The sequence below is a fragment of the Choloepus didactylus genome, chromosome 11 (genome assembly GCF_015220235.1).
Source record: "Choloepus didactylus isolate mChoDid1 chromosome 11, mChoDid1.pri, whole genome shotgun sequence".
NCBI lineage: Eukaryota > Metazoa > Chordata > Mammalia > Pilosa > Megalonychidae > Choloepus > Choloepus didactylus.
In genome coordinates, this window is record NC_051317.1 from 42,056,964 (window position 1) to 42,083,639 (window position 26,676).

The 26,676-nt window shown below is 40.9% G+C and overlaps 1 protein-coding gene across 1 annotated transcript in view; it reads right to left on the bottom strand.

Annotated features, from left to right (window-relative positions):
• The window catches only part of RETREG1 (reticulophagy regulator 1), a 174,435-nt gene that overhangs the window by 89,916 nt on the left and 57,843 nt on the right, over positions 1–26,676 (bottom strand). The window contains exons 2-3 of the mRNA XM_037798769.1: positions 16,575–16,681; positions 9,782–9,812 (exon numbers count right to left, since the gene is read on the bottom strand). Of these exons, the coding sequence (XP_037654697.1) occupies positions 9,782–9,812; positions 16,575–16,681 (138 nt within the window). The remainder of the gene's footprint in view (positions 1–9,781; positions 9,813–16,574; positions 16,682–26,676) is intronic.

Genomic DNA, 26,676 nt, shown 5'->3' on the forward strand with positions numbered 1-26,676 from the left:
CCTTGTGCCAAGGCCACTCCTGCCACCGCCAGCGCGCATGCACCGTGGCCAGAACAACCCCCGCCCGCTGCAACGGCTCCTGCGTCCTCTCAGAACCAATCCTAGCCCCTCTTCCTTCAGTATTGCCATTTAAGGCTACTTCACCTCTTCTCCAGCCCTACCCTTCTTACCAGCCTATATAACCTGTAATCACCCCTGAATAAATCTCTTTGGCACATACTCCTACTGGATGAAGAGTGTCTTGTCCTTATCGCCGCCCTCCACACCTTGCACGCCTCCCGCCGAGGACCCGGCCAAGTCCTCCGCCTCCCCCTCGCCTCCGGGAAAGAGCCCCCACCGCCGGTACCCTTTAAGCAGCCCCGAGAGCTGAGGGCTCAGCTACCGGCCGCCCCTCCCCCCAGAAGCAGTAACCCCGACCGCATAACAACAGAAAACTTACTGGTCTGAAACAACCATCCCCCTTACTACTGGCTCCTGCCCCAGGGCCTTTGAACTGCCCTTTCCTTCTGTCTGGAAGCTTCTCATTCAGATCTCCACCTGACTCACAACCACACTTCCTTCAAGTCTCTGCTCAAAAGTCTTCACCATCGAGGCCTTCCCTGAGCACCTGTTACAAACTGGAGCTCCCCTGGTACCCTCCGCACTCCCAGTCCCCAATGTTTCCTGCTTCAGTTTCTCCTAAATACGATTCACCATCTAACCACATATAAGTGAGTAATTTATTTCTCTGTTTTCTGCCTCACTAGAATGTGAACTTCATGAGGGCCAGATTGTTTTTTCCACAAACCATCCAGAGAAGGTCTGGCGATAAAGAGGCTCGATAAATATTTGTTGAAAGGATGAATAGATAAGTATATATATAATTTTATGAAAATACTGGAATAAACTAAAACTTGAAAGAGAATTTAATTTCTGGGTGAGGGATTTATAGGTGAGTTGGGTTTTCTTCTTTATATTTTTCCATATTTTCTGATCTTCTAAATCAGCAGGCACTACTTTTAAAATCGGGAAAAAAAAATCAAAGTTATATTTTCAATGTTGTTAGGCAAATAATGACCATAAATAACAATGTCTGGGAACCCAAAATAAATAAATGAGGGAAATAGATTTCCAACCACCTGCAAAGTCTTAATTTATATTCACATATTCGCAACACAGGTCAAAGAGAATTAAGAGAACTGTTAACCACTAATCATTCTTACTTCTCCGGTAATTTAAATTTACTGGAGCAAGAATGCTATCAGATAACACTTAATTAGTCTAGCTTAATTACTTTAGATGTTTATAAATGAACTTAATTTATTTTCAAATCCTCAGTAACTCAGCCAGGATCTGCTACCTAATCAAACCTAATCAACGTGGTGTTAACAGAATCTGAAAACATGGATAAAATGATCAGAGTTGTAATTTTCATCTGTTCTCAAGTGGCTGTAGAGATCTAAAATGAACTGCCATGGGGAACTGCAGGACACACACACATTCAATAATTCAAAGACTAACCAAAATAATGAAGAAGAAAAAAACAGGTGACTGAACTCATGCTAAATCAGACTATGACAGAATTACATTAACTTAAAGGAATGTCAAAAACTATAATAAACGACAATTATAAAACTATAAGAAAATACATTAGTGAACACTTTCCATTTAGGGACACCTGAGTTTAAATCAGGTGGGTCTGCTGCTCCCAGACCCACAGGTAGCCTGACCCCTGGTTCTCTGCACATGTTCTGACTTGATAAATCTGTTGAACTTGAGAATGAGATTCACATGAAAGGAATATACCACCAGGACCAGGTCTGAAAATTTACTCCCCTCAGCCATTGAAGCAAGGAGGTTCTGAAATGTACTTCCTATTTCATTTTCTTTTTAATGCCTCCGAAATTTATCAGTTGCTGTCAGGAAGATATCCATTAATTTCCTAAGGGGCTTTTCCTTTGAACTTGCATTCTCAGACAGACCCTTGGGAGAAAAGAGCAGTCCTTGAATATCTGGCAAGAGGTGTTTTTGCAAACTTGTAAATAATTCTGTGTGTAGGACACCACTGATAGTGAAGCAATAATAAGCCTAATTCTTCATATCATTTTTTTCCAAAACAGCTTTAAAACTGCTTCTAGCTCCTTGTCCCATACTTGTCTTTAATTGATCTGATTTTCAAAAATATAACTTTAGAAAATTAACAGCAGATTGGAATCAGATACAAAATTCTGAGAAATTTTCAGAACAAATCTCAGCAGCTCTGGCTAAGGGCACGCTATCAGTCAATGAATGGATCCATTCTTCCGTGTGGGGAGGAAAGAAGGGCTTTACTATCCATTGTGTAATATATAACCACAGAATTGTGTTCAATTTTATTTATTTTTAAAAAAATGAATAAAAGGCCTATTTGACTTCTTATTATGGCAGAGCACAAACTTTAAAAGAAGTGCATGGCTCCCAGGCCAGCCCAGGCAACTTCAGCTAAAGATTTATCCCAGCCCAGATAAGCTTCTGCTAAAGGTCAGCATATTCTGAACTTAAGTGAATGTTTTTTCCAAGGAAAATAATTTGTCATTTAATCCAATCAAATGTATCTTTCACAACAAGATTTTCTTTTAAAACTCACAGAGATGTGGCTGAAATTAAAATAATAATGAATTCAGGTTGAAATTTAAATAATAAATGCAGCTTTCAAATATTATACATTATGAAAAAGGTACAACTCTTACTTGTACAAGTTGCAATGGTACAAGATTGCAAGGTTACATATTAAAACTGAAAATTTAGTTGTTTCAATGCCTAAGTTAAAATTATTGTGCCAAACATGGAGAGTAACCCTTTTTAAACCACCCAGTGACTATTTAATGCTTTTTACTTGAGAATCCTGATCAGCAACCCTGTCTGTGCAACTTTGATATGAGCAATGTTACGAGTTATAAATACAGAAAAATGTAGTTTTTACACCCAGTTCCATTCCTCAGAGAGGACGATTTAAAAATGCTAAATGACTATATTCCCACTCCGGTAGTTTTTACTTTTAACTGTTGCATAAACTGTCATTCAAGGATTAAGCTCACTTAAATGCTCCAGTTTGTTCTGGGCCTATGAGCTGAGAGAAAATTAGGACTTGGGTTTTACAACCAAAAATATTGGTTCCTCTCCCCTCACTCCATCCCTACTCCCCAAAAATGCAGCCAACTAGGGAAAAAAATATATAACCAACTAGAATGCTTTGACTGGCAGTTAGCTGGAAACTCATGAGTAACAAAGGGGCATCTCATCCCAGGGCCACAGAACTGCTGCCCCTAAGAGCAGGTGAGAGAGACATGGGCTGAGAAGAGGACCCCAATAAAGCTCACAGCTCCTGGGCTAATCCCTGCTGGCTCTAGAAAGACTGATCCTGTAAATTCTCTGTTCAGCGCCTGAAGAGTCAGCTCAAGGTAAGGCAAAGTAGATCTGACACCCCAGTTACATCACTGGAAAGCCTCCACCATCTCCTGTGCCAACACCTTGCTAGAAACTTCTGGATTCCCCGAATGTCTGTTAAAGAGTCCCATAACTCTCAGTCATGATTTTCAAAAACTTTAGTTCCCATGAAAAAAACTTTCATTTTCTGTAAATTGGCAGTGAACAATAAAACAAGATTTACAATGCAAATAACGTCTTAATCTGGGTTATATGTACAACAAACAAAATCATTAAAGAAATAGGTAAAGAAATTGTGAATGAATGGTATATGTCAGTAAAGTTTTATCTCTCTAATTTATACTTAGAAAAACCTGGCCAAACTGAAACAATTCTGGTTTTTAAAAGGCCATGTGCAAAAGTTCTGACCCTTCCCAGAGGATTCCATTCAACCAGTTACCACAGTCTCTCACAGTCATAAAAAGCTATTATGATACCATGGATCAGGTTTCAATTCAATACTAGGAATGAGTCATAAGAGATACTGGTTTGGTTAGTATTCTGGATAAATCTTATTCACAGACTGTAGAGCACAATGTCTATTTAATGTCTATTGAAGAAGCAGGTCAAACATGAGTCCTTCGTGGAACAAACAGAGTGAGAATCACATTTTTGCTAAATGAATTTTCCAGCTACAAAAATTGAGGTGAATGACGTTCGATTAAAATTATCTTATTTTTACTGTGGATGACAGCAGCAGAAATCAGAGCCTGGTTTTAATATTATGCACTAGCTAAGCATAACACATGTGAACCTCATAACACCCTCTGGAACTATCCAGGAAAACTACACACACACCTAAGTGTACAGCATATTCATGCTACACCATCTTCGTGCTAAATCTTGAAGAAATACTTGCAGCTTAGTTTCACTGACAAAAGCAACATTCCCAAAGAATAAATAACACTCTGCAAAATAAGGAGTCATTAGGGAAGGGAAGGGAGGAAGTCCTGTCATTTGAAAGCTTTACAATGGCATTATGAACGCTGAATTGTCCAGTTATCCTTTTTTTTTTTTTTAAACAGGGAAGTTAATGCTCCTTAAAGGAACCAATTAACCCTTGGAGGGAAGGCCTGGCTCATTCTGAGAACAGCACAAAGGGCTGCAATTCTGCAAAGAGGAAATGCTAACCCTTAGTGACCAACGTGGGAACCTCAGTCGTGCTGGCCAAAGGTGGGGGGGAAAGGGGAGCCCTAACTTCAGCCGAGTGAGGGGGAGGTTGGAAGTGGAGACCATAATCCCATGATTGTTCAAAAAAGAGGCAAAAAGCACCTCTTACAAAACTGCTAAGAACACAGGGAAGTGTCCCTTCTGGTGTGAATTAAGTCGCTTTGAACGAGGCATGGACCAAAGACATGAAAGGACAATGACATCAAAGGAGAACTTGGATTCCTCAAGTCACACCATGGTGAACTTCTGAGAACTGGAAGGGATATTCGAGATGATTCAATCTTACCTCCTCACCAAGCAGACGAGAAAACTAAGGCCAAGAGAGAAGCGAGCTTGGCAAAGTCACAAGTTACAGGTTGGGGACCAAATCTAGGACTCTGGCTCCTAATCACTGTTCAGGATAGAAATTCTGGAATGAATGAAATACTTTCTTAAAAAAAGTTTATTTCCATTATCCTGCCTTCTCTGGGGTGTAAGAATACTGAAATATTATAAATTATTTTAAAAGCCATATAATAAGGAGCTTATATACTCTCTCTCCAACCAAATCCAATTATTAGCAAAGGGCGTCCCCTGGTCCTGCTGTCCTCACTAGTATTGTTTCATTACCAAATACTTGAACAGCTTCTGCATTCAGAGAAAGCTCACAGTGGAAATTCTCACGTCCAAATAGGAGATGTATTCAGAACGGCTGCGGGCTGCAAGGACTCCAGAAAAGGAGAAGGGACAATGCCTTGACCAGTAAAGCTGAGTGTGGGTCAATCAGAAAGAGCACTGCGTCAAAAAATATGCAGTCCTTTTTTAAAAACCCTTTGACATTGCACTAGCTTGCTTATTCTCATCCTTCCCCAGCCAGAGTCGGAGAGGCAAGCTGTATTTCTTCACCTGATGAATGGAGACAGGCAGGCACAGGAAGCTTAGAGCACTTGCCCAAGGTGACCCAGCCTGTCTGTGGGCAAGACCAGAGCGCAGCCCTGAGCTGCCAGGTGCCAGGTGGGTGCGTGCCTGGAGGGGCCATGGAAGCAGCTGCTATATGCCACAAGGGCATGCATCCAAATCCCTTTCTCTGGCTCTGTACTCATCAACGGCCTTCTGATCTTAATTTTGTTTCCCAAATAGACTTTTTGCTTAAAAGAGAACCAGCCTGGAGAAAACTGACAAACATGACCTCAGCCAGGTGATCAAAGTCAACCTCAACAGTCAGAAGTCATGTTGATAGTATTAACCCTTGATATGACTGGTGAGAAGCATCCTTTACCTTTATGGTCTTCCCCCTCGTCCCCCAAATAAATCCATGCCTGCTGTCTAATCATGAGAAAAATATCAAATTCCACAGAGGGGCATCCTACAATAGAGCTGACCAGTCCTCCTCAAAATGTCAAGATCAGAAAAGACAAGGAAAGCCTGAGAAACTGTCACAGCCAAGAGGAGCCTAAGGACATAGGACAACTAAATGAAATGTGGACTCCTGGATGCGATCCTGGAACAGAAAAAGGACATTGGGCAAAAAACAAGGAAATCTGAGTAAAGTATGGACTTTAGCTAATAATAATGCATCAAGACCGGTTCACTGATTGTAACGAATGTACCATATTAACATAAGATGTCAATAATAGGGAAAGCTGTGTGTGTATACAGGAAATCTCAATTTTTCTGTAAATCTAAAACTGCTCTAAAAAATAAAATCCATAAAAAAAAAAGAAAGCAAGAGCAAGAGAGAGAAAGAGAGAGAGAGAGACAACTGACGTGAGTATTCGAATCCATTGGATGGTTCAATTCCTCTGCAAAAATGACTCTGTTTCATTTGCCTTTATAAATTTTTGTCCTGGGACTTTAGTTAATAGGACCTGGCCACCTCTGTAGGAGGTAAGTATTGTTCCAGTTTGCTGATGCTGCCAGAATGCAAAACACCAGAAATGCACTGGCTTTTATAAAAGGGGGGTTATTTGGTTACATAGTTACAGTCTTAAGGCCATAAAGTGTCCAAGGTAGCACGACAATTAGGTAACTTCACTAAAGGCTTTTGGCATCTGGAAAACCTCTGTTAGCTGGGAAGGCACGTGGCTGGTGTCTGCTTGCTCCCAGGTGGCATTTCAAAATGGCGTTCTCCAAAATGTCAGTGTCAGCTTCCAACGGCTGTCTTCAAAATGTGTCTCTCAGCTGCAGCTACTGTCTCAGCTTCTGTGCGTTCTTCAAAGTGTCCCTCTTGGCTGTAGCAAGCTCGCTCCTTCTGTCTGAGCTTATATAGTGCTCTACTAAACTAATCAAGGCCCATGTGGGATGGGTGGAGCCAATCCTCCATGGAAATTATCTTATCAGAATCATCACCTACAGTTGGGCAGGTCACATCTCCTTGGAAACAACCAAAGAATTACAATCTAATCAACACCAATACATCTGCCCACACAAGACTGCATTAAAGAATATAGCTTTTTCTGGGGAACATAATGTATACAAACTGGTACAAGTATATTCTTGTAACATGCACAGAGCCAGGGAGCAAATTTTGGACCCATAGTAATCCCTTCCTGAGGCCTCTCTCTGTTAAATTATGAATGCGCAAATCAATGAATTAATTTAAGATGATTTGATTTTTTTATATTATAGAAGCTGTGGGTTTACAGAACAATCATGCATAAAATATAGGATTCCCATATACTACCCTATGATTAACACTAGCATTGGTGTGGAACATTTGTTACAACTGATGGAAACTCATGTTTATAATTCTACTATTAACTATATCATCTATGGTTTTACTTAGGGTTCGCTGTGTTGTGCAGTTCTATGGATTTTTTTTAAATTTTTATTCTAGTAACACATATAGAACCTAAAATTTCTCCTTTTAAACACATTCAAATAATTCTGTGCTATTAATTATGTTCACACAGTGTTATGCTATTATCACCAGCATCCCTTACCAAAATGTTTCCATCACTGCAAATATAACCTCTGTACATTTGAAACCTTAACAGAATGGGTAGTTAAGATGACTTGAATTTAAGTTTCCCTGTGTGGGTAAAACTTATTACTTTTTGCTTATTACTTTTTACTGCAGAAAAAATTTTACAACATTATTTCTGCTAATAAGGTCTGAGAAACAGAATTTTTGTTTAAGTCCTGAAGAGCTCTGAAGCACATATAAAACATACGGCAAACTTTATTTATTGGGTAAATTAAAATATTAGAAAAGAGGAAATTTATTTAAATGAGTCACTGTACATATTTTATTATGATTGTAGAAATTAGTCATATCGATTTACAGTATGCCTTAAAATTGTGTTACCAATTACACAAATTAGTTTATGTACATGAATACAAACTCTGTCATTCATTTTTAGAAGAAATCTGAAATTTAAGCAGTATTTATCTGCTCTATTTACACAGTCACTGGGACAGAAATGTATTTTCTGCTTAACAACCATGTTTTAAATCCTCAATTTGCTTTTCATTCTCTTCTTTAACCTATCCTTTACTAATGATAAAAGTCTGTTAGCAAAGAAATTTATTGTGAGTATATAAATGCAATTTAAAATAATTACAGAAATTCATACTGGTCAAACTGCAAATAAAATACCTTTTATTCAAAGATATCTTCTATTGATTTCCAAAGTCACACTGCTTAACCCAGACGCTATTTCTGGCTATAATGTTTTCTTACAGGTCTCAATTTAAATGTTTTTCCTAAAAGATGACAATGTAGAAAAGCCCATGGAAGCATGAAAGCAGACAGAAGAAAACCCAAAAACACATTTCAACAATTCCAAAACACATGGCTGGTTTCCTAACCCTCTCAAAAGAATAATTTAATTTAGAGTTTTCTTCATCTTTACACTCCCCTAAGGGAACTTCCATAACACACAAAGAGAATTTTAAACTATTCACACATGGCACATGGTTCTGAACACTGGGTCCAAGAAGCTACTCAAGACAAATGACCATCAGAGCCTGCTGTGCAGGTTCCCTCCCTAGGCAAGGTTTATCCTTCCACTCCCTGAAAAACACCTGGCATCTGATTTTCCTCATTTTCTCTAACGTCTCCTTCTCCAGAGTCTCTTGGCAAGTTCATATTCTACCCGTGATAATTTGGGATCAGAAACGAAGAGGCAAGCACGCAGTCCTAAGTCACAAATTAGTCTCTATACTTGAAATAAACATCATTTCCATGAACAGAGCTTTTATTATATAGTAATATATAATATGTATTTTTAAATATAATATATATTTATATATTTTATTATAGAAAATACCAGCTCCTCTTAGGATTTGGAGGTTATGGTTTTTTCATTAGATTTTAAACAGAATTTTCTGGTCCTACTTTTTGAGCATGAATTGCGTGATACGCACTTTGATATAAGTCAAGCACCCCCTCCACCCACTTTAAGTAAAGCAAAAATATTTTTAAGGCAGGATTAAATAATAATAATAAATACCAGAAAAAAACTCATTTTACAGGAATAATCAATTCTCACACTTTTCCTCATTTTTCTACCTCTCATATACACGGTTCATGAAGTAAATTGTGCTACCCCCAGTAAGCTGCCCCAGCCCTTTCCTCTTCCATCTGAAACAACACCTTTACCACAGTGATGCTGTTAAGTGAGAGGGGCACTGACATTTGCCCCAGCTGGGTAAGGAATCACGAGATTGGTCAACACGTACTACAGTGTCACACCCAACCACCTCCCAGCCTCTCCTCTTTGGCTCCCCCCACCCTCACTCAAGTCCTCTCAACCGACAGCTGGTTAACCTTTCCGGAATGTTCCAGCAGAGGTCTGTGACTTTCTTCACTGTGGCCCTGTTCTTCTCCCAACAGACCAGCAGTGTTCATGCACCAAACTGAATTCCAAAAGGAAATCCTAAATGAAAACGCCACCTTCCCTTCACATCAAATCACATTAGTGTGAAGATTTGGAAGTGACTCTCAAAAATTTACGTCATCCACTACTGTAGCAAGATATGAAACATTTCTTAGAATGAGTCCCAAGTTTATTCTTATCCTCAATTCATTTATTTTTATTTTTATTTATTTTCCCATGTTTGTCAATTCCTATAGGATTTAGGTCCCTGTCATTAAAATACTATTTCAGAAATACATCTTGGCTGCTCAGTCACCTCCCCCCACCCTACTCTTGGTTAAACACAACATTGAAAGAAAATTCCCTACCTTTCACTGAGGCTTCTCCACAACTGGGCACCTGCAGTAAGGAGAAGTAAAATGTGAAATTAACCAGTGTATTTAAAAAATAACCAAGATATTTTTCTGCTGAAACATTTCTCAACTTAGAAATATTCTAAGCCACTTAAAGTGGAATGCTTAAATATTTAAAATCTAGAAACTATTAAATCATAGTTCATACTTATGATACCAAGACTACCTCAAGTTCTTACTACATGCAAACCTTTAAGCTAAGTTCCATGGGAAATGGAATTGCTGCCCTGGAGGACTTCAGAGGCTGGAGGTGAAGATAAAATATGCACCCAAATAAATATGAAGCAAGATGGGTCATGTAGGAACTAGACAAGAGGCACACCCACGTGGCATGAGAGTTCACAGAAGAGAGAAATATGGATGCTCAAGAAAGCACCAGAGAGGTGGCCTTTCAGGTGACCCATGAAATGGGGCTGACAAAAGGAGAACTAAGACAATCATTATTTCAGAAAGATTTTTATCTGTTCATTCTTTAGGTATGTTGAGCTTATACCTAAGTTCAAACAAAATCAACAGAAAATATATAAATACCTAGATCTTTCTTTCTGAATTCTCCAATGACTGTCTTCATTGGATTATTTTTACTATTATACCACCCACTTTGATGAAGCTCAGTACAGGAAATGGCCATGAGGCAGTTTCTCCATTTACCACCAAACAATTGCTAAAGATTTGTCTCATATGTTCTATCAAGAATCTGTGTACTAATATGTTCTATCAAGAATCTGTGTGCTAAATTCTTAAAATTTAGCCCCAGGAAAAAGTTTCTCAAAATTGCTTGCATCCTTTTATCAGACAATTAGAATTTTGCAATTGACCTAGTTTCCCTTTTTGCATTGGCTGCCAGTAAGCATGAGGATAAATCTGTTGCTCAATTATGTTCTCTGCATTAAGACTTCTGTTCCTTTACTAGACCTCTTTTAAATGGTCTTGTTCCTCATGCTACTTATAAGTGCCTCAAATTTTTGGAGTTAGATAGCAGAACAAAACAAAGTAAATAATTCAAAAGAATCCAAGCAATTTTGAACCCTAGGGAGGTTTCAACTGAAGTCAGAAAGTTAGACTAAATTTTCAAGGTAACAACTCACTTTGCCATATGTCTCTGACAATATTAGGACCAAGAGTGGAGAAAGCAGGTAACAGTGTGGGATGTTTGTTTTCTTGTTTTTATTATTGAAACTTGGAAAAATGAGTATGGTTGATGGATAAGGGAGCAGGAAATTTAGAATGTTAAAGGAGGCATTATGGCAGTAACAGGCCATAGACCAAGTCGGGGCCAAGTGGGGTAACAAGTCAGGCCAAAGACAGGTCTGAGCACAGTGCAAGTGGCCGGAGGCTGAGCCGGGAAAGAGTCAAGCTGAGAGCAAAGAACTGGTTCAACAGGAGTGAAGGGCCGGGGAAGGGTGACAGAGGGGTGCGCTGAGACTTGACTTTCAAAGACTGCAGGTATTAGAGGCACAAAACTCCCAAAGGCTAAAGTTAAAGATGAGGTCACGCTGGACCTCACTCAAAATGGCAGAGTGAGAAGCTTCATCCTATTACACAAGCTTTGAACAACCAACAAGAACTGGCAGAAACATCTTTCTCAAAGTTCCAGAAAACAGTGAAAGGACTGCAATAATATGGTACCCTGGCTGGCCGTCTCCCACCCTCACCAACTCACACCCCCAGTATGGATCCCTGGTTCTGGTTCTGGAGGGAGCAGAGAAACCCTTATGCACATACTGGGAGTATATGTGCCTGGCCCAATCTGTCTGGTGGTGACCTGAGGAACTTGCTGTCCCAGAATTTACCTTGCATGTAGAAAGCAGTTCACAGAGCTCTCCTACAGAACGCCATGGGAGAGCAAACAAACGGCAAGGGATTGCTGACTGTAGGACATACAGTGTAGTGCCCAGGACCATGAGGAAACTGTTCCCTAGGAAGAGAGGACACTCGTACCCATGTAAACAGCAGAATTCCATTCCTAGGCCCACACCCATGCCCACGATTAGATACACAGGCAGAAAGGATCAGGGAGGCCCTACACTTTAGCCTGGAGCTATTCCCTAAACTCACTGCATGGGTAAGCCCTGAAGGACAGCATTCACATAGGTCCATCTGCAAAGACTGGGAAAGGTGTTTCCTTTCTTTCCTTCTTTTTCTATTTGCTAGCTCTTGACTACAAGGAAAGCTCTGTCTTAAAAACACTAGCTGTATACAAGCTTAAGAAACAGATATCTCAGCCTAAATTCCCATGATAGCACATTACAATATCAAAATGTCCAGGTTTAAACAAAAAATTACAAAACATACAAAGAAAGAGGAAGTGATGGCTGAGGCAAAGAATAAGACTGAAGCATTAGAAACCCTCAATAAGGAGGATCATATCTAGGACATTCCAAAGGCTTTTTTAAAAACGGTCCTAAATATATGCAAAGAGCTAAAGGAAAATATGGACGAAGAACTAAAGGAAATCAGGAAAATAATAGCATACAAAGAGAATATCCATAGAGAGAAGAGGATTATGAACAGGAATCAAACAGAGCTGAAGACCTCGTTAGTAGAAATTTTTAATTCCCTAGAGTGTTTCAACAAGCAGATAGAGCTGGCAAAAGAATCAGTGAACTTGAAGATAAGACAACTGAAATTATCCAATCTGAGGAGGAGAAAGAGGAGAGAAGAAAAGTGAACAGAGTCTGAGTAACATGCAAAACATCATCAGTCATGCCTCATACACACTGTGGGAGACCTAAAGCAAGAAGAAAGAGAGAAGAGACAGAGAGAATATTTAAAGAAGTAATGGCTGAAATAATAACGGAAGATGTAAATGAACACATCCAAGATGTTCAACAGACTCCGAACAGGATAAACTCAAGTAGACACACACCATGTCACGTTATACTCAAACAGGTGAATGCCAGAGACAGAATTCTGAAAGCTGCAAAAGAGAAACAAGATGTCATGTGCAAGGGAGACTCAATAAGATTAAGTGCCGATTTCTCATTGAAAACCATGGAGGCAAGAAGGCAGAGAGAAGACATATTTAAAGTGCTCAAGACAAAAAATTGCCAATCCGGTAAAACTGCCTTTCAAAAATGAAGGAGGGATTAAGACACTCCCAGATAAACAAACACTGAGAGACTTCATCACCACTAGACTGGCCCTACAAGAAATGCTAAAGGGAGTTCTGCCGGTTGAAAGGAACACACTAGACAATCGACTGAAGCCATATGACGAAATTATGATCTCCAGTAAAGATAATGGCATGGAAAAAATAAATATCAGTACTATTGTATTTTTTATTCATAACTCCAATTTTTACTTCCCACAGGATCTAAAAGGCAAATGCATAAGATGTAATGACAAATCAGTGGCTTGGGACTCATAATGTACAAATATGTAATTTGTGACATTAACTACATAAATTGGGGGCATGGAGGCATATAGGAACATGATATTGTGTGCTGCTGAGGTTAAGTTGGTATCAAAACAAATGAGATTGTTATAGATTTAGGATGTTAAATTTAAGCCCCATGGTAACCACAAAGAAAATATCAGAGAATATGCAAGCTCATAGAGACAAAAAGTAGAGTACAGTTGCCAGGGGTGGGGGGCAGGGGCACTAAGGAATTAATGCAAAATGAGTGTAGGGTTTCTGTTTGGGGTGAAGGGAAAGTTCTAGTAATGGATGGAGTTGAGAATACTGCAACACTGTGAATGTGATTAATCCCAATGACTGGTTTGCTTGGGAGGGGTTGGGATGTAAAGATTTATATTGTATATATGTTTCCAAAATTTAAAAAAAGAAAGAGTAACTAAAGAGATAATGACAATCAAATGCAATACATGATATACTTAGATGAGATCTAAGAACAGAGAAGAAGAGGTTCAAAAGGACATTATTAGGCAGGGATTGATTTAGGTGATGAATGTAGAACTATGTAATGGTACTGTAAACAATCGAAAGTACAATTTGTTTTGTATGACTGCGTGGTATGTGAATATATCTCAATAAAATGATGATTAAAAAAAAAAAAAGGACATTATTAGGACATAAGACAAAACTGGAATATAGACATGAGCTTCCTATCAATATTAAATATTTCTTTTCTCTTTTATTATGTATTTTTTATTAGAGAAGTTGTATGCTTACAGAAAAATCAGGCATAAAATAGAGTTCCCATTATTAATAATAATACCCCCTTTATTATTAACACTTTACATTAGTGTGGTACCTTTTTTACAACTGTACATTAGGGTTCAATGTGTTGCACAGTCCAATGGATCTTTAAAAGTTTTTATCCTAGTGACTGTTAAATTTTTTGAACTTGATAACTGCACTTAAGGTGATTACTTAAGTAAATATGCTTGTTCACAGGAAACATACATTAAAGTATTATGTGTTCAAGGAGTATGATGTGTGCAGTCTGCTCTCAAATATTCAGAAAATAGAAAGAATCAAAGAATCAAAGAACAGAAGGAGGGAGGAAGGGAGAGAGGGAATGACAGAAGGAAAGGAGAAAGGGTGGGCAGGCAAAGGTGGCAAAATGTAAAAAACTGGTGGATCTGGGGATCTGGTGAGGTATGTCAGAATTATCTGTATGGAGTTTGTAATATTTTTGCAACTGTCCTGCAAATTTGAAATTATTTCAAAATAAAAAGTTAAAAAAAAAAAAGATGAGGCCACACCTGTCAGTGACAAATCCAGGCCCCTGGCCAGGCCACCAGGGCGGGAGGAGGAAGGCCAGAGAACAGAGAGTGTGGGAAGGACCACAGTCCACAGCCCAGCATCCCTGGTGAGGACAGAGTCAACAGCGATCGGGGTGATGAGTACGTGGCTGACGTGGAGAGCGCAGATTTCACAGGAGGAAGGTGTTAAGGGACAGTGGCTGGAATGTCCCCAGGTGGTCCTGGGGAGCAGCGTGGTCACCTGCTGCCCCCTCCTCCTCACCACTCAGGGCAGGGGAAGGAGAACTGGCCCAGGTTGGAGAGGATCCTCAAGAGAGCCGGTGGCAATGAGAGAGAAGGAAAAGACACCAAGGAAAAGTTTAGAGGCACAGGAGGAGTTTCCCACACACGAAAGAGCCCAGGGGAAGGGCTTAGGGCAGGAAGTGTGAACTCAGGATACGCAGCAATAAGGTGAGAGAGAAGTCCATCGGTGACGGCAGTTTCTCAGGATGATGACTCAAACTCAGAGACAAGGGTTCCCTATTTATCACAAAGATTCACTCACAAGATGGCATCTCCACCTGTTTTGCCCACCTATTTCATTCTGACATCTAAGAGGGTATTTAGGATAATAATTGAGGGAGAGGGAGACAACTAAATTCTCAACCATGGAAGTTTAATATCTTTAGCCCAAAGTGCCAAGAGAAGTGGGGCAGTCGAGAGACACAGACTCGTCCCTGAGCCTTTATGACGTGGCTGTCCTTCCACTGTCGCTGCCGTAAGCTGAGGTACCTAACGAGAGCGCTGATGGTTTTGACTGAAGCCATGGAGTTACCAGGACTGCATCTGGATCTAACTTGACGCTGATTCTGTGCCTCCCAGAAACCAATTCATCACAGCAGCTCCCTGGGCTGAAAGGCCTGCAAAGTTAGGGTTCCTGCCAACTCTTTATAGGGCTCAACTGGGTCTTTGTCCCAAACGATTTTACTAAAGGAAGCCAAGGCAGGCAACTGTGTCTTCACAATCACAGGAGACTGGGAAAAGCTTGGGAAAGGACAACTGGCACTATAATTAATCCTGGGTCTCCTTTTTTTTTTTCATGAAGTAGAAATGCTGCATTCAGAGCCATGTCGCCTGGCGAAAACCCTGGCAGGGAGCTTTGCCACTGACAAATGGCTGCCCTGCAGGGTGGGAGCGTGAGAGCTCCACACGGGTAGAGGCTGGTGGACGGGATCCCCACTGTATCTCCGGCACCCACACCAGGCCCCGGCACATGAAGGCACTGAACACGTAGTGACCAATGAAGGAACAAGCCCCATGTTGTCTGGACTCTGTCAGGGTTCCATAGCGCGGGCAGTTACCGTGCACAAGGCATTCCTACTTTATGCTTGTGTTTAACTCTCACCCAGTCAGTGGTGTGAGGATGGCTTTTCACAGGATAGAGATGTGCAGAAGGTGCATGGGTTGAATAACGGCCCCCAAGGATGTCAGGTCCTGATCCCTGGAACCTGGGAACGTGACCTTGTGGAAAAGGGTCTTGCAGATGCAATTAAGTTAAGGATCTTGACATGGGAGATTATTCTGGGTTATCAAGGTGGGTCCCAAATGCAATCACAAGTGTCCTTAGAAGAGCGAGGCAGAGAGAGACGTGACACAGACAGAAGAGGAGGGCAATGTGACCACAGAGGCCGAGATTGGAGGGATATAGCTACAAGCCAGAAGCTGGACGAGGCCAGGGACACCTTCTCCCTAGAGCCTCCGGAGGGAGCGTGAGTCCATTATCCAGTGGCCCAGTTTCATCATGCAGGTGGTAATAAATAACTTACTGATCATCCTCACTGCAGCCTACTTAAATATCAAAATGGCATTTAAAATAACAGTGCTTAGCACCAAAAGAGAAATCAGCACACACAAACCTTTTGCCTAGGAATAGCAGCTGAGACTAAGGATGACATCAGTTAAATAAATTGAAAGTCAAAGCCTATTATTTTGCTCCGTTTCAAAGGACTAATTGGTTAATTTACCTACACAAAGATCAGACATTCAGGATCCAGAAAATTAAATATTTACCATAAAAAGAAAACCTGGGTTTCCTTACCTCTTGTTCTAGACAAAATCATATCCTTTATTATTTGCATAATAACACGCCCAAGCATTATGACTGAAATCAGGTGATACACTCTCCATGGAGTCAATGCAAGGAACCTAGAAGAGCAAAAACAAGACAAACCATTCTTTCAATTTGAGGATTTGTAAATCTTTTCTTTTTTTTTTAAGTTTTGCTCCTGCTACAAAAACCAAAAAAAGAAAAAAAAAAATAATGCATTCAATAGTTATTTTCCCTATTGGTTCTGCTCAAAAATCACCCCAGTAATGACCACGGGAAAGTTGTTTGACAGGCATCAAAGTCAGCAGAATAAAAATACTTGACCCACAGCTTCTGTGCTGGGCTTTCTGTTCGAAACTCTAACTTGAGCAGAGGATTTGTTCTCTCAGGTATGGCCCAGATATCACTCACAGTGCTGCGTTTCTCCGCTAACAGACGGAGAATGGAAGTGACATGAAATGGAATTACGATGTGGCTTAAGAGACAGGGTTTTCTAATCCACATAGAGGGTTTACAGTAGATGCCCTTTACTTGCTGTCTTCTGTCTTTTTTTTTTATGCCAAATTCATTTCCCTCCCCAACTCCATTTCTTAAAAATAGCAGGTATTGATACAATTTGCTAACTTTCCTTTTTAAGATCACTACCCTTTTGTCCACCTGCCCACCTCCTCTCCAGAGGGAAACAAATAAAACAATTCTTTACCATGAACAGCATGCAAACCCTGCAGAATTTTTCTGTTTGTTTGGCACAGAGTAGCAAAGAAGGCACAGTGAGTTTTGGGTCTTCATATTAGACTGAGGTCGAAACCCCTGTTTGACACGATTAATTGGCCAAGCTGCCAATTAATATTAACTTTGATGTAACCATTAACTCATGAAAAATTAACAAATGTTAAGTCATTTGATACTAGTTGCGAGGTGCTGCAGGGGACAGAGAGAAGTAAAGAGCACATGACCACGGTCTGCAAGGAACTCACTTTCTCATCAGAGAGATGAACACAGGTCAAGCTAACAAAGTCCAACGCAACACACCTTAGGTGCTGCTGCAGAATACTAGTAGAATGCAAACAGAAGCACAGAGGAAGGGATGAGTAACTCCAAATCAGGGAAGGTTTCATAGAAAACATGGTCTGGGAGGACGGATGCAATTCAGAGGAAAACAGAAGGTATTCCAGTTGCAGGGTACACGAACAGAAAATCAGAGTCAGGGAAGGGTGAGGGATGCTGGGATGGCCCCAGAAGGAGGAGAGACATAAAGAAGAGAGTTGGGAGACTGGCAAAGAGGGAAGAAATTGAGCAGACAGGCTGGGGCAGATGGTGGCAGGCCACAAATGATAGGCTAAGGCAGTAGGTCTCTATGGTACAGGCAATAGAGAGAAAGCCAAAGGTATACAGCAAGAAAATGAAATAGCAAGTGATTTAGGAAGATGTCCTGGGGGCAGCAGAAAGGATGAGCTGGGGTAGAGAGGTAGTATGGAATCAAGGACACCTAGCAGAAGGACATGCAATATGTTTGGTGACAAGTGGCTCAACACGATATGCTGAGTGAAGCTGTGGGTAAAGCCTTCTACCAGAAAATGGGAAACCCAAATTCTAGTTCTTCTAATGTAAGGTATGTGTGTGACTTGGGCCAATGAAATGAGGGGACACACTAGGCCAGTGATTTTTTTGTCAGTTTTATTGAGATTAATTTCCAAATAGTAAAATTCACCCTTTTAAGGTTTACATTCTATTAGTCTTGATACCCATATACAATTGTGTACCATCACAATCAAGATATAGAATATTCTCATCACCCCCAAAAGTTCCCTCATGTTCTGCTGTAGTTAACACTTCCTCTCACCCCCAGCTCCTGGTAACCACTCATCTGATTTCTATCCTTGGAGTTCGGCCTTTTCCAGAATGTCATGAAACAGAACAGTATACGTTGTAGCCTTTTGTGTCTAGCTTTGTTCACTTAGCATAACACTTATGAGATTCATCCATGTTGCTGCACATATCAGTAGTTTGCTCCACTTTATTGCTGAGTGGTATTCTGCTGTACGGATGCACTACTATTTGTTTATCCATTCGCTAGTTGATGAACGTTTGGGTTGCTTCCAGTTTGGGATGATTACAAACAGGAGTTTTTGGCTATAGAGAGTGATGGATTCTAAACCAGTGGTCTGCAATTGCCACCTGGTTGGCTCTCTGGAAGGCTTGTTAAAATACAGATTCCCAGGGCCAGGACCCTCCCACTAGGTGCCCTGAAACAGGTGATCTAATTACTGGCATTTGAACACAATAAATATTTATTTACAGATGGCCTACAGCGGGCCAGGCACTGTGCTGCGAAAAGGGAATAAAACAGAGACCAAGGAGCACAAGGTGAGGAGACAGGCACGTAAGATAACCCACACTGGCTGCTTGTCAGGGGACCCCAAGACCACGCCCCAGGTTCCAGGATCCACTGGGAGAACCCACCATCCTCAGCGCAGAGTCATACACCTGGCTAAGATTCACAGCAGTGAAAGAATGTAAAGCAAAATCAGCACTTCTCTCCTGACAACACTTGTGAAATGCTGTCTACCAGGGAAGCTCATTAGAAACTCAGTGCTCAGGGTTTTCATTGGGGTTGATTGTATAGACACCCTCTGCCTCATTCATACCAAAATTCCCAACTCCCAGAAGGAAAGCAGGTGTTCAGCAGAAACCATGTTGTTGGCACAGACAGTTCAGGCACAGTGAGCTGCTCTCAGCAGTTCTGGGGACAGCAGCAACCCTCCAGAAATGCAAATTCCCAGACTCCAGCCAAGGACCAACCTGGCAAGCAGGACTTTCTACAGATGGCAGCCTCAGGCTGCAACCTGCTTTTCTTTAAACTTACCATCTATTTCTTCAGTAACAATAATTTGTTCTTCCACTAAAGGACCACCACTTGCTCAATTTTTTGAGTCTTATATTTGTTTTAACTGGTGTTGTTTATTGTGTTTGTTTTGTTTTTGACCTGTCTCCTTACTATCAGTTCATGATTGATTCTTACTATTGCCCATGTCCCTGCCGCTCCCAGTTTTCCCCACTTCACATTAAAGGGATGGTTGTTCAAAAACTGTTGACAGGGACCCACGGTAAGAAATTTGTTTACATCAAGAAACATATAAATGTAACCAAAGTTTTAAAAAATAATATTCATCCTTACAACTTGTAACGCCTTCGGATATGCTCCATGCAGTTCTTTTGTATTTTTAAATGCTAGCTGTGTCTCACTAAACTGATTCCGGACTCACTAATGACTTGTGGCCCACAATACGACTCACATGGCATCTGAGGGGGCTGGGGGTCTGCAGATTTTAGATTGATGCATTTCAGTAGAAAGACCTTCTTAGAAGTCATGACTGCAGAAAATTCCCTCAAGTTTAAAGGTCCTTCAAGATAGCCTGGAAGACAGTTGGGTATCTTTAAAATCCAAAGAATACAAAATCAGCCAAAGCAGTGGAGAACATGGTTATTTTCTGAGTGGAAGTTACAAAATTCCAGGAATAGAAAAATTAGGTCATGACAGGACTTTGACCCAGAGATCTGGCTGCCCAAAAACCCGTTTGGAGGAGGACATTTGGAGGACATTGCCATAGCAACTCCAAACAGGGGGCAGTACACCCCCTCCATCTCCCAGGCAAGGATCAAGTCAGCAGCATCTTGGCAAAGGGTCTCCTTGGTCATTAAGAAGTCAGCTGAGACGGCAACTCCAAATGCTTGGGAGAGTAATGCCAAAATGGTATGGGGTTATATAATGCTTTCCTTTTAAGCCCAAGACTTAGAATTAAGTGTGGAAATGCTTAAGATAAATGAATCCCTAATATTATTAATTTGTATTTAGAGGCATTTGGACCTATTTGGTATTCTAAGTATTTAAAATGCTTCACAGGGGTTCCAATTTAAAATATATAGTTGAGTTATTTAGATTTGTGATTTCAAGATAAAATCTAAAACATTTGTAAGTTTACCATCTTCATTTTACAGGAATTGCCTAAGTATGTGGGAGGTTTGAGGCTCTTAGACAATTGAAGTAGGTTTTTTAAAAACTTTTCCTTTGATAAATTGTGAACATATACAAAAAGAGACAAAAGTAATAAACCCAGTTTCAACAATTCTGAATTCATGACCAGTCTTGTTTTTTGTATATTCCCACCCACTAAGCACTGCCCAAAATTATTCACCGCAATTCTGAAACATCATATAATTTAATCCGTAAATAATGCAATTCATCTTTGAAAAATAAAGGTTTAATTTAACCACAACAGCACTATGGTGCCTAAAAAAGTTCTTTAACTCCCTAATATCATCAGATATCCTATCAGTGATCATGTTTCCCCGATTAAATTTCACGCACACACACACATTCACAGAGTCACAGAGAAACACAGACGTGTACACATACACACGCACACTCACATTAAGAGTGTCTGAAACAGGATCTGAAAAAGATCATAAATTTAAACTGGTAGATGTGCTTCTTAAGTTTCTTGTAATCCACAGGTCACCCACAATCTCCTTCTTTTATCCTTGAAATTTTCTGTTAAAGAAACAGACTCATTTGTCCTACAATGTTTTCCAGAGTTCTGAGAATCAATCATTGTATCCTTGTGGTTTACTTTAACATTTTCCTGTTTCCTTGCACAGCCTGTAAACTGGTAATCGGATCTAAAGGCTTGATCAGATTTAGGTTCAATTACTTGTTTCAGCAACACTACCCAGTAGGTGGTGGTGTGTATTTCTGCCAGGAGACACACACTGCCTGGGTGTCTGGGGCCTAAGTTTTTGTGGCACACAATGACCATCAATGCCTCCATTAATCTATCAGGGGTTACACAGTGTTGAGAGCCATCATTCTCCCATCATGTATTAGCTGGATTATATCTACAAAGAGAAACTTCGCTTCATCAGTGACGGATTACCCTAAGCGGTGGATCCCACTGGAGAAGCAGGCTCAATGCTTGAATGTCTCCTTTTGTTTATCAGTTTTCTGGATAATGAGGCAGTTCCCTATATTCTCTAAAGGTGACTAATGAGTTGGTTTTCCCTTTTTTTTTTTCTTTAGTGTTATTGTGAACTGAAGAATATGAATATATTTGATACTTTTTACTCCACTGCAGCCATCATCCACACCAATCCTCACGTAGTCCCATTGGCTGGCAGGAGCTTATTCATGTCGGCTCCCGAATGTCCTTGGCACAACCTTAGTAACCCTCGATAACAAAGTACTTTAAAGGAACATAGGAAAGATGAAATTTATAAACGCAGTTTAAAAATGTTTAAAGGAGTGGAACTAAATCTGTAAATGAAACCAATCATTCACCAAACTCCTTAAAATAATTGTTAAAAATTAGTAAACTTTTTAAAAAAATAAATTTTTTTTCTTCTAAAATTGAAAGCTTAAAGGGAAATAAGGGCAATTTTTAACTCTACTAAACCAAAATTTCATTTTAAAACAGTTGAACATTCCTCAAATGATAAAACACGGAGTTACCATATGTACTGGTTTGGATGTACTATGTCCCCCAAAATGCCATGTTTTTGATGCAACTTTATTGGGGCAAACGTATTAGTGTTCATTAGGTTGGAACCTATTGATTGAGTGTTTCCACAGAGATGTGACTCAGTCAACTGTGGGCAAGACCTTTGATTGGATAATTTCCATGGGGATGTTACCCCGCCCATTCAGTGTGGGTCTGAATTAAATCACTGGAGTCATACAAAAAGCTAACAAACAAGAGGAACTCAGAGCAACTATGAGTAACATTTTGAAGAAGAACTGCAGCTGAGAGATACATTTTGAAGACAGCTGTTGGAAGCTGACACTGACATTTTGGAGAAAGCCACTTTGAAACCAGAACTCCAGAGCAGACACCAGCCACATGCCTTCCCGGCTAACAGAGGTTTTCTGGATGCCATTGGCCATCCTTCAGTGAAGGTACCCGATTGTTGATGCCTTACCTTGGATACTTTACGGCCTTAAGACTGTAACTTTGTAACCAAATAAACCCCCTTTATAAAAGCCAATCCATTTTTGGTGTTTTGCAAAATGGCAGCATTAGCAAACCAGAGCAGATTTTGGTACCAGGAGTAGGGTGCTGCTGAGCTTGAAAATACCAAACATGTTGGAATGGCTTTTTAAATGGATAAGGGGAAAATTCTGGAGGAATTGTGAGAAGCTTGATAGAAAAGGCCTAGATGACTCTGAAGAGACTGTTAGTAGAAATATGGACTCTAAAGATACTTCTGATGAGGCCTTGAGCAGAAATGATGAATGCATCATTGCCAACTCGAAGAAAGATGATCCTTGCTTTAAAGTGGCAGAGAATTTGGCAAAATTGTGTCCTGGTGTCAGAAGGAAGGCAGAATTTGAAAGCGACAAGTTGGGATACTTAGCTGAGTAGATCTCCAGATTACATGTGGAGGATGTAGCCTGGCTTCTGCTTGCAGCATATAGTAAAATGTGACAGGACAGAGATATACTGAGAAAAGAACACTTGGGTACAAAGAAATCAGAAACGGATAGATTGGAAAATTCCAGGCTTCCAGAAAGAGAGACCCCAAAGGCTATAGCCCCACATGAGGATTTAACCAAACACAGAACCCAACCGCAATTTCAGTACAAGCCAGGATTGGAAATGGAGTTATCCAGAAAGGATTTGTGGAAAGTCCTATTGTCTGACGGCTTTGATCCCTGGGTGCTTCATGCCCAGCCAATGAGATTTTCACAACATCTGTATAGACAGAGCCACTGCCAGTCTGGACTGGAGGGAATAGAAAAGGAACAAATAGAAGGAAAAATTTCTTCAAGGACAGAGGTCTGGAGTCAAGAGGTCTTGGGCTGGAAGAGTGGAGCAGCCCATGCACGTGGAAAGGGTGTTTGTCCTGGAGGCAGAGTGCAGGCCTTCCACCTTGATGCTCAGGAACAGTGCTGCCACCCCAAGCCCCAGAGAGGGTGGAGCACATACCCCAGGAACTGGGGAGAGCCTGGCTGCCACCCCACTGTTCAGAGGAGAGCCTTTGCCCTGGAGAGGCAGAGTCCGGGTGGCACCCCGATGTTTGAAGAGGGTGGGGCTAAGAAAAAGGTGGTCTCCCCAATATGTAGATATGTTGTCCTCACCCCAGCATTTGGAGAGAAAAGGGCTGTCGCGAAGCCCTTGGAAAGGGTTGGACTCCCACTCTCTCAAGCCCTAAGGATAAAACGTCATTCTATAAATGACTCTCAGACTTTGAAATCTAATAGGGTTTGCCCTGCAGGTTTTAGGAATTGTTTTAGTCCCTTAAACCCTGTTTTCCTCACTGTTTCTCCTTATAGCAATGGGAACATTTATCCTATGACCATCCCTCCTTTATATATTGGCAGCAGATAACTTGTCCTAAGTTTCAAAGGTCCACAGCCAGAGGGGATTTTGCTTTAGGACAAGACCACACATGTGACTGATTTTGATGGGCTCTTGTACTTATCTATTGTTTACTGAAATGATTTAAGTTTCTGTGATATTGGGATGGGATGAATGTATTTTGTATATGGAAAGATCATGTCATTTTGGGATCCAAGGAGGTGGAATGTGCTGGTTTGGATGTATTATGTCCCTCAAAATGCCATGTTCTTTGATGCAGTCTTATGGAGGCAGACGTATTAGTGTTCATTAGGTTGGAACCTATTGATTGAGTGTTTCCATGGAGATGTGACTCAATCAACTGTGGGCAAGACCTTTGATTGGATAATTTCCATGGAGGTGTTACCCCACCCATTCAGGGTTGTCTGAATTAAATCACTGGAACCATATAAAAAGCTGACAAACAAGAGGAACTCAGAGCAGCTAAGAGTGACATTTTGGAGAGCAATTGAGAGTGACATTTTGAAGAAGAGCTGCAGCTAAGAGACACATTTTGAAGATGGCTGTTGGAAGCTGACACCGACATTTTGGAGAAAGCCATTCTGAAACCAGAACCCCAGAACAGACGCCAGCTACGTGCCTTCCCAGCTAACAGAGGTTTTCTGGACACCATTGGCCATCTTCCAGTGAAGGTACCCTACTGTTAATGCCTTACCTTGGACACTTTATGGCCTTACGACTGTAACTTTGTAACCAAATAAACCCCCTTTATAAAAGCCAATCCATTTCTGGTGTTTTGCAAAATGACAGCATTGGCAAACTGGAAAACCATATGACCCAGCAATTCTTCTCCTAGGTGTATACCCAAGAGATGAAAACATATGTCTACAGAAAAACCTGTACGTGAATATTTATGACAGCATTACTCATAATAGCCAAAAAGTGGAAATGACCCAAATGTCCAACAAAGGATAAATGAGTTTTTTAAAATGTGGTATATCCATACAATAGAATATTGCTTGACCATATAAAGGAATGAAGTACCGATGCACACTACAACGTGGACGAACCTTGACATTATGCTAAGAGAAATAAGTGACAAAACTCCATATAGTATTATATGATTCCACTCATCTGAAAGTCTACAATAGGGAAATCTATAGAGACAGAAAGTAGATTAGTGGTTGCTTAGGGCTGGAGTGGGGAGGGGGCAGATAGGGGATTAGTTAATGGGCAAGGGACTTCTTTTTGAAGTGATGAAAGTGTTCTGAAATTGACCGTGGTGAAGGTGCACAAATCTGTGACTGTATGAAAAACCAGTGATCGTGTATTTTAAATGAGCTTATTGTATAGTAAGTGAGTTGTATTTCAGTAAAGCTGATTTTCGAAAAAGTAGTTGAACAAAGTTATTTCTAACCAATCTTTTCTTAGATGAAAGCTGTCTTATAGGACCATCAAATCATCCCTGTCTGCTGGATGTCGGGGGCCTATGGCACCAGTTGGAGAACAACTGTTGAAGAATCACCTGGTTGGAAGGAACTCAGTGCTTGTCTGATTTAAACTTTCATCTGACCATTGAATGCCCTCTGTTAGAATTACCTGCCTCCACTTAAACACATCTCCTATCAGGAAACTCAACACTTTTGGCAGCATCCAATTTCCTGCCATATCCTACTATTCCTGGGAAAGGGGAAATTCCATTTTCATTCCATTAAGTAATACTTGCTGATTGTCTGTCAGACACTAGCTTGCTCCTGGGAATAAAGACACTGAGGACTAAATCTAAGCCAATCCCAGAAAGCTAGGAAAGCAGATATGTAAACAACTATGTATAACCTAAATACATTTCAAAATGCTGTGGGAAGAGAAGAGAGAGGCCTAACTGCAGGAGGAAGTTGAAGAAGGCTTTTGAGAAAAGGTGGCATTTAAGCTTTGACTTGCCAGAGAAGTCAGACTTGACTTGGTGCATTCCAGGTAGGGAACCAGTATAAATAAAGGGCACTACAGGAGTGCAATGAGGATAGAGCATAAGACTGAGAAAGGCTGCCCGAAACCTCTGCCTCCCTCCACCCAGTGGCACTATAGCCTTGTCCTCCAGAACCAAATTCTCAGTAGATCCACAGCTGTAGATACATAGTTCAGTGGATACGAGCACAGGAACTGTTCTAAGAGCTTTACATGTAGTCACTCTTGTATTCCTTACAATAATCCCCATTTTACAGATGAGCAGAGAGGTTAAGTAACTTCTGAGACCAGATCAGAATATCTTACCACTTTGCTAAATGCCTCCCAGATGCAAATTTCTGCCTCTCCATCTGCCTGCTAGCACATGAAAATTGCTAGAAGGACTTCACCAATTTCTGAGTGTGTGTCTACTTGGGGTATAGTGAAACTGAGGGGGTCCTGGAACACCCCTCAGAGACACCAGCAGTTACCTCCTGAGCTGCAGAAACGAGCACCTGGAGAGCCTGCTGCGTATATGGAGATGCCAGGGCCAGGAAAACGCTCCGTGGTTCCCACCATGGATCTCGAATCAAAAGCTCCCCATGGAGATGCCCCACGTGACATCTGTTGATGGCAGGTTCTCCACTTCTCACTTGGACAACTCCACGAGACAGGCTGCCCAGGAGCCACAGCAGGGACCTGCATGCCCAGGTTTGCAATCGACAGTTCTCCCCAGGCAACACTGGGTGAGCAGCTGGCGGAGAAACATAACCAGTCTTCCTGCTGCAGCCCAGAGC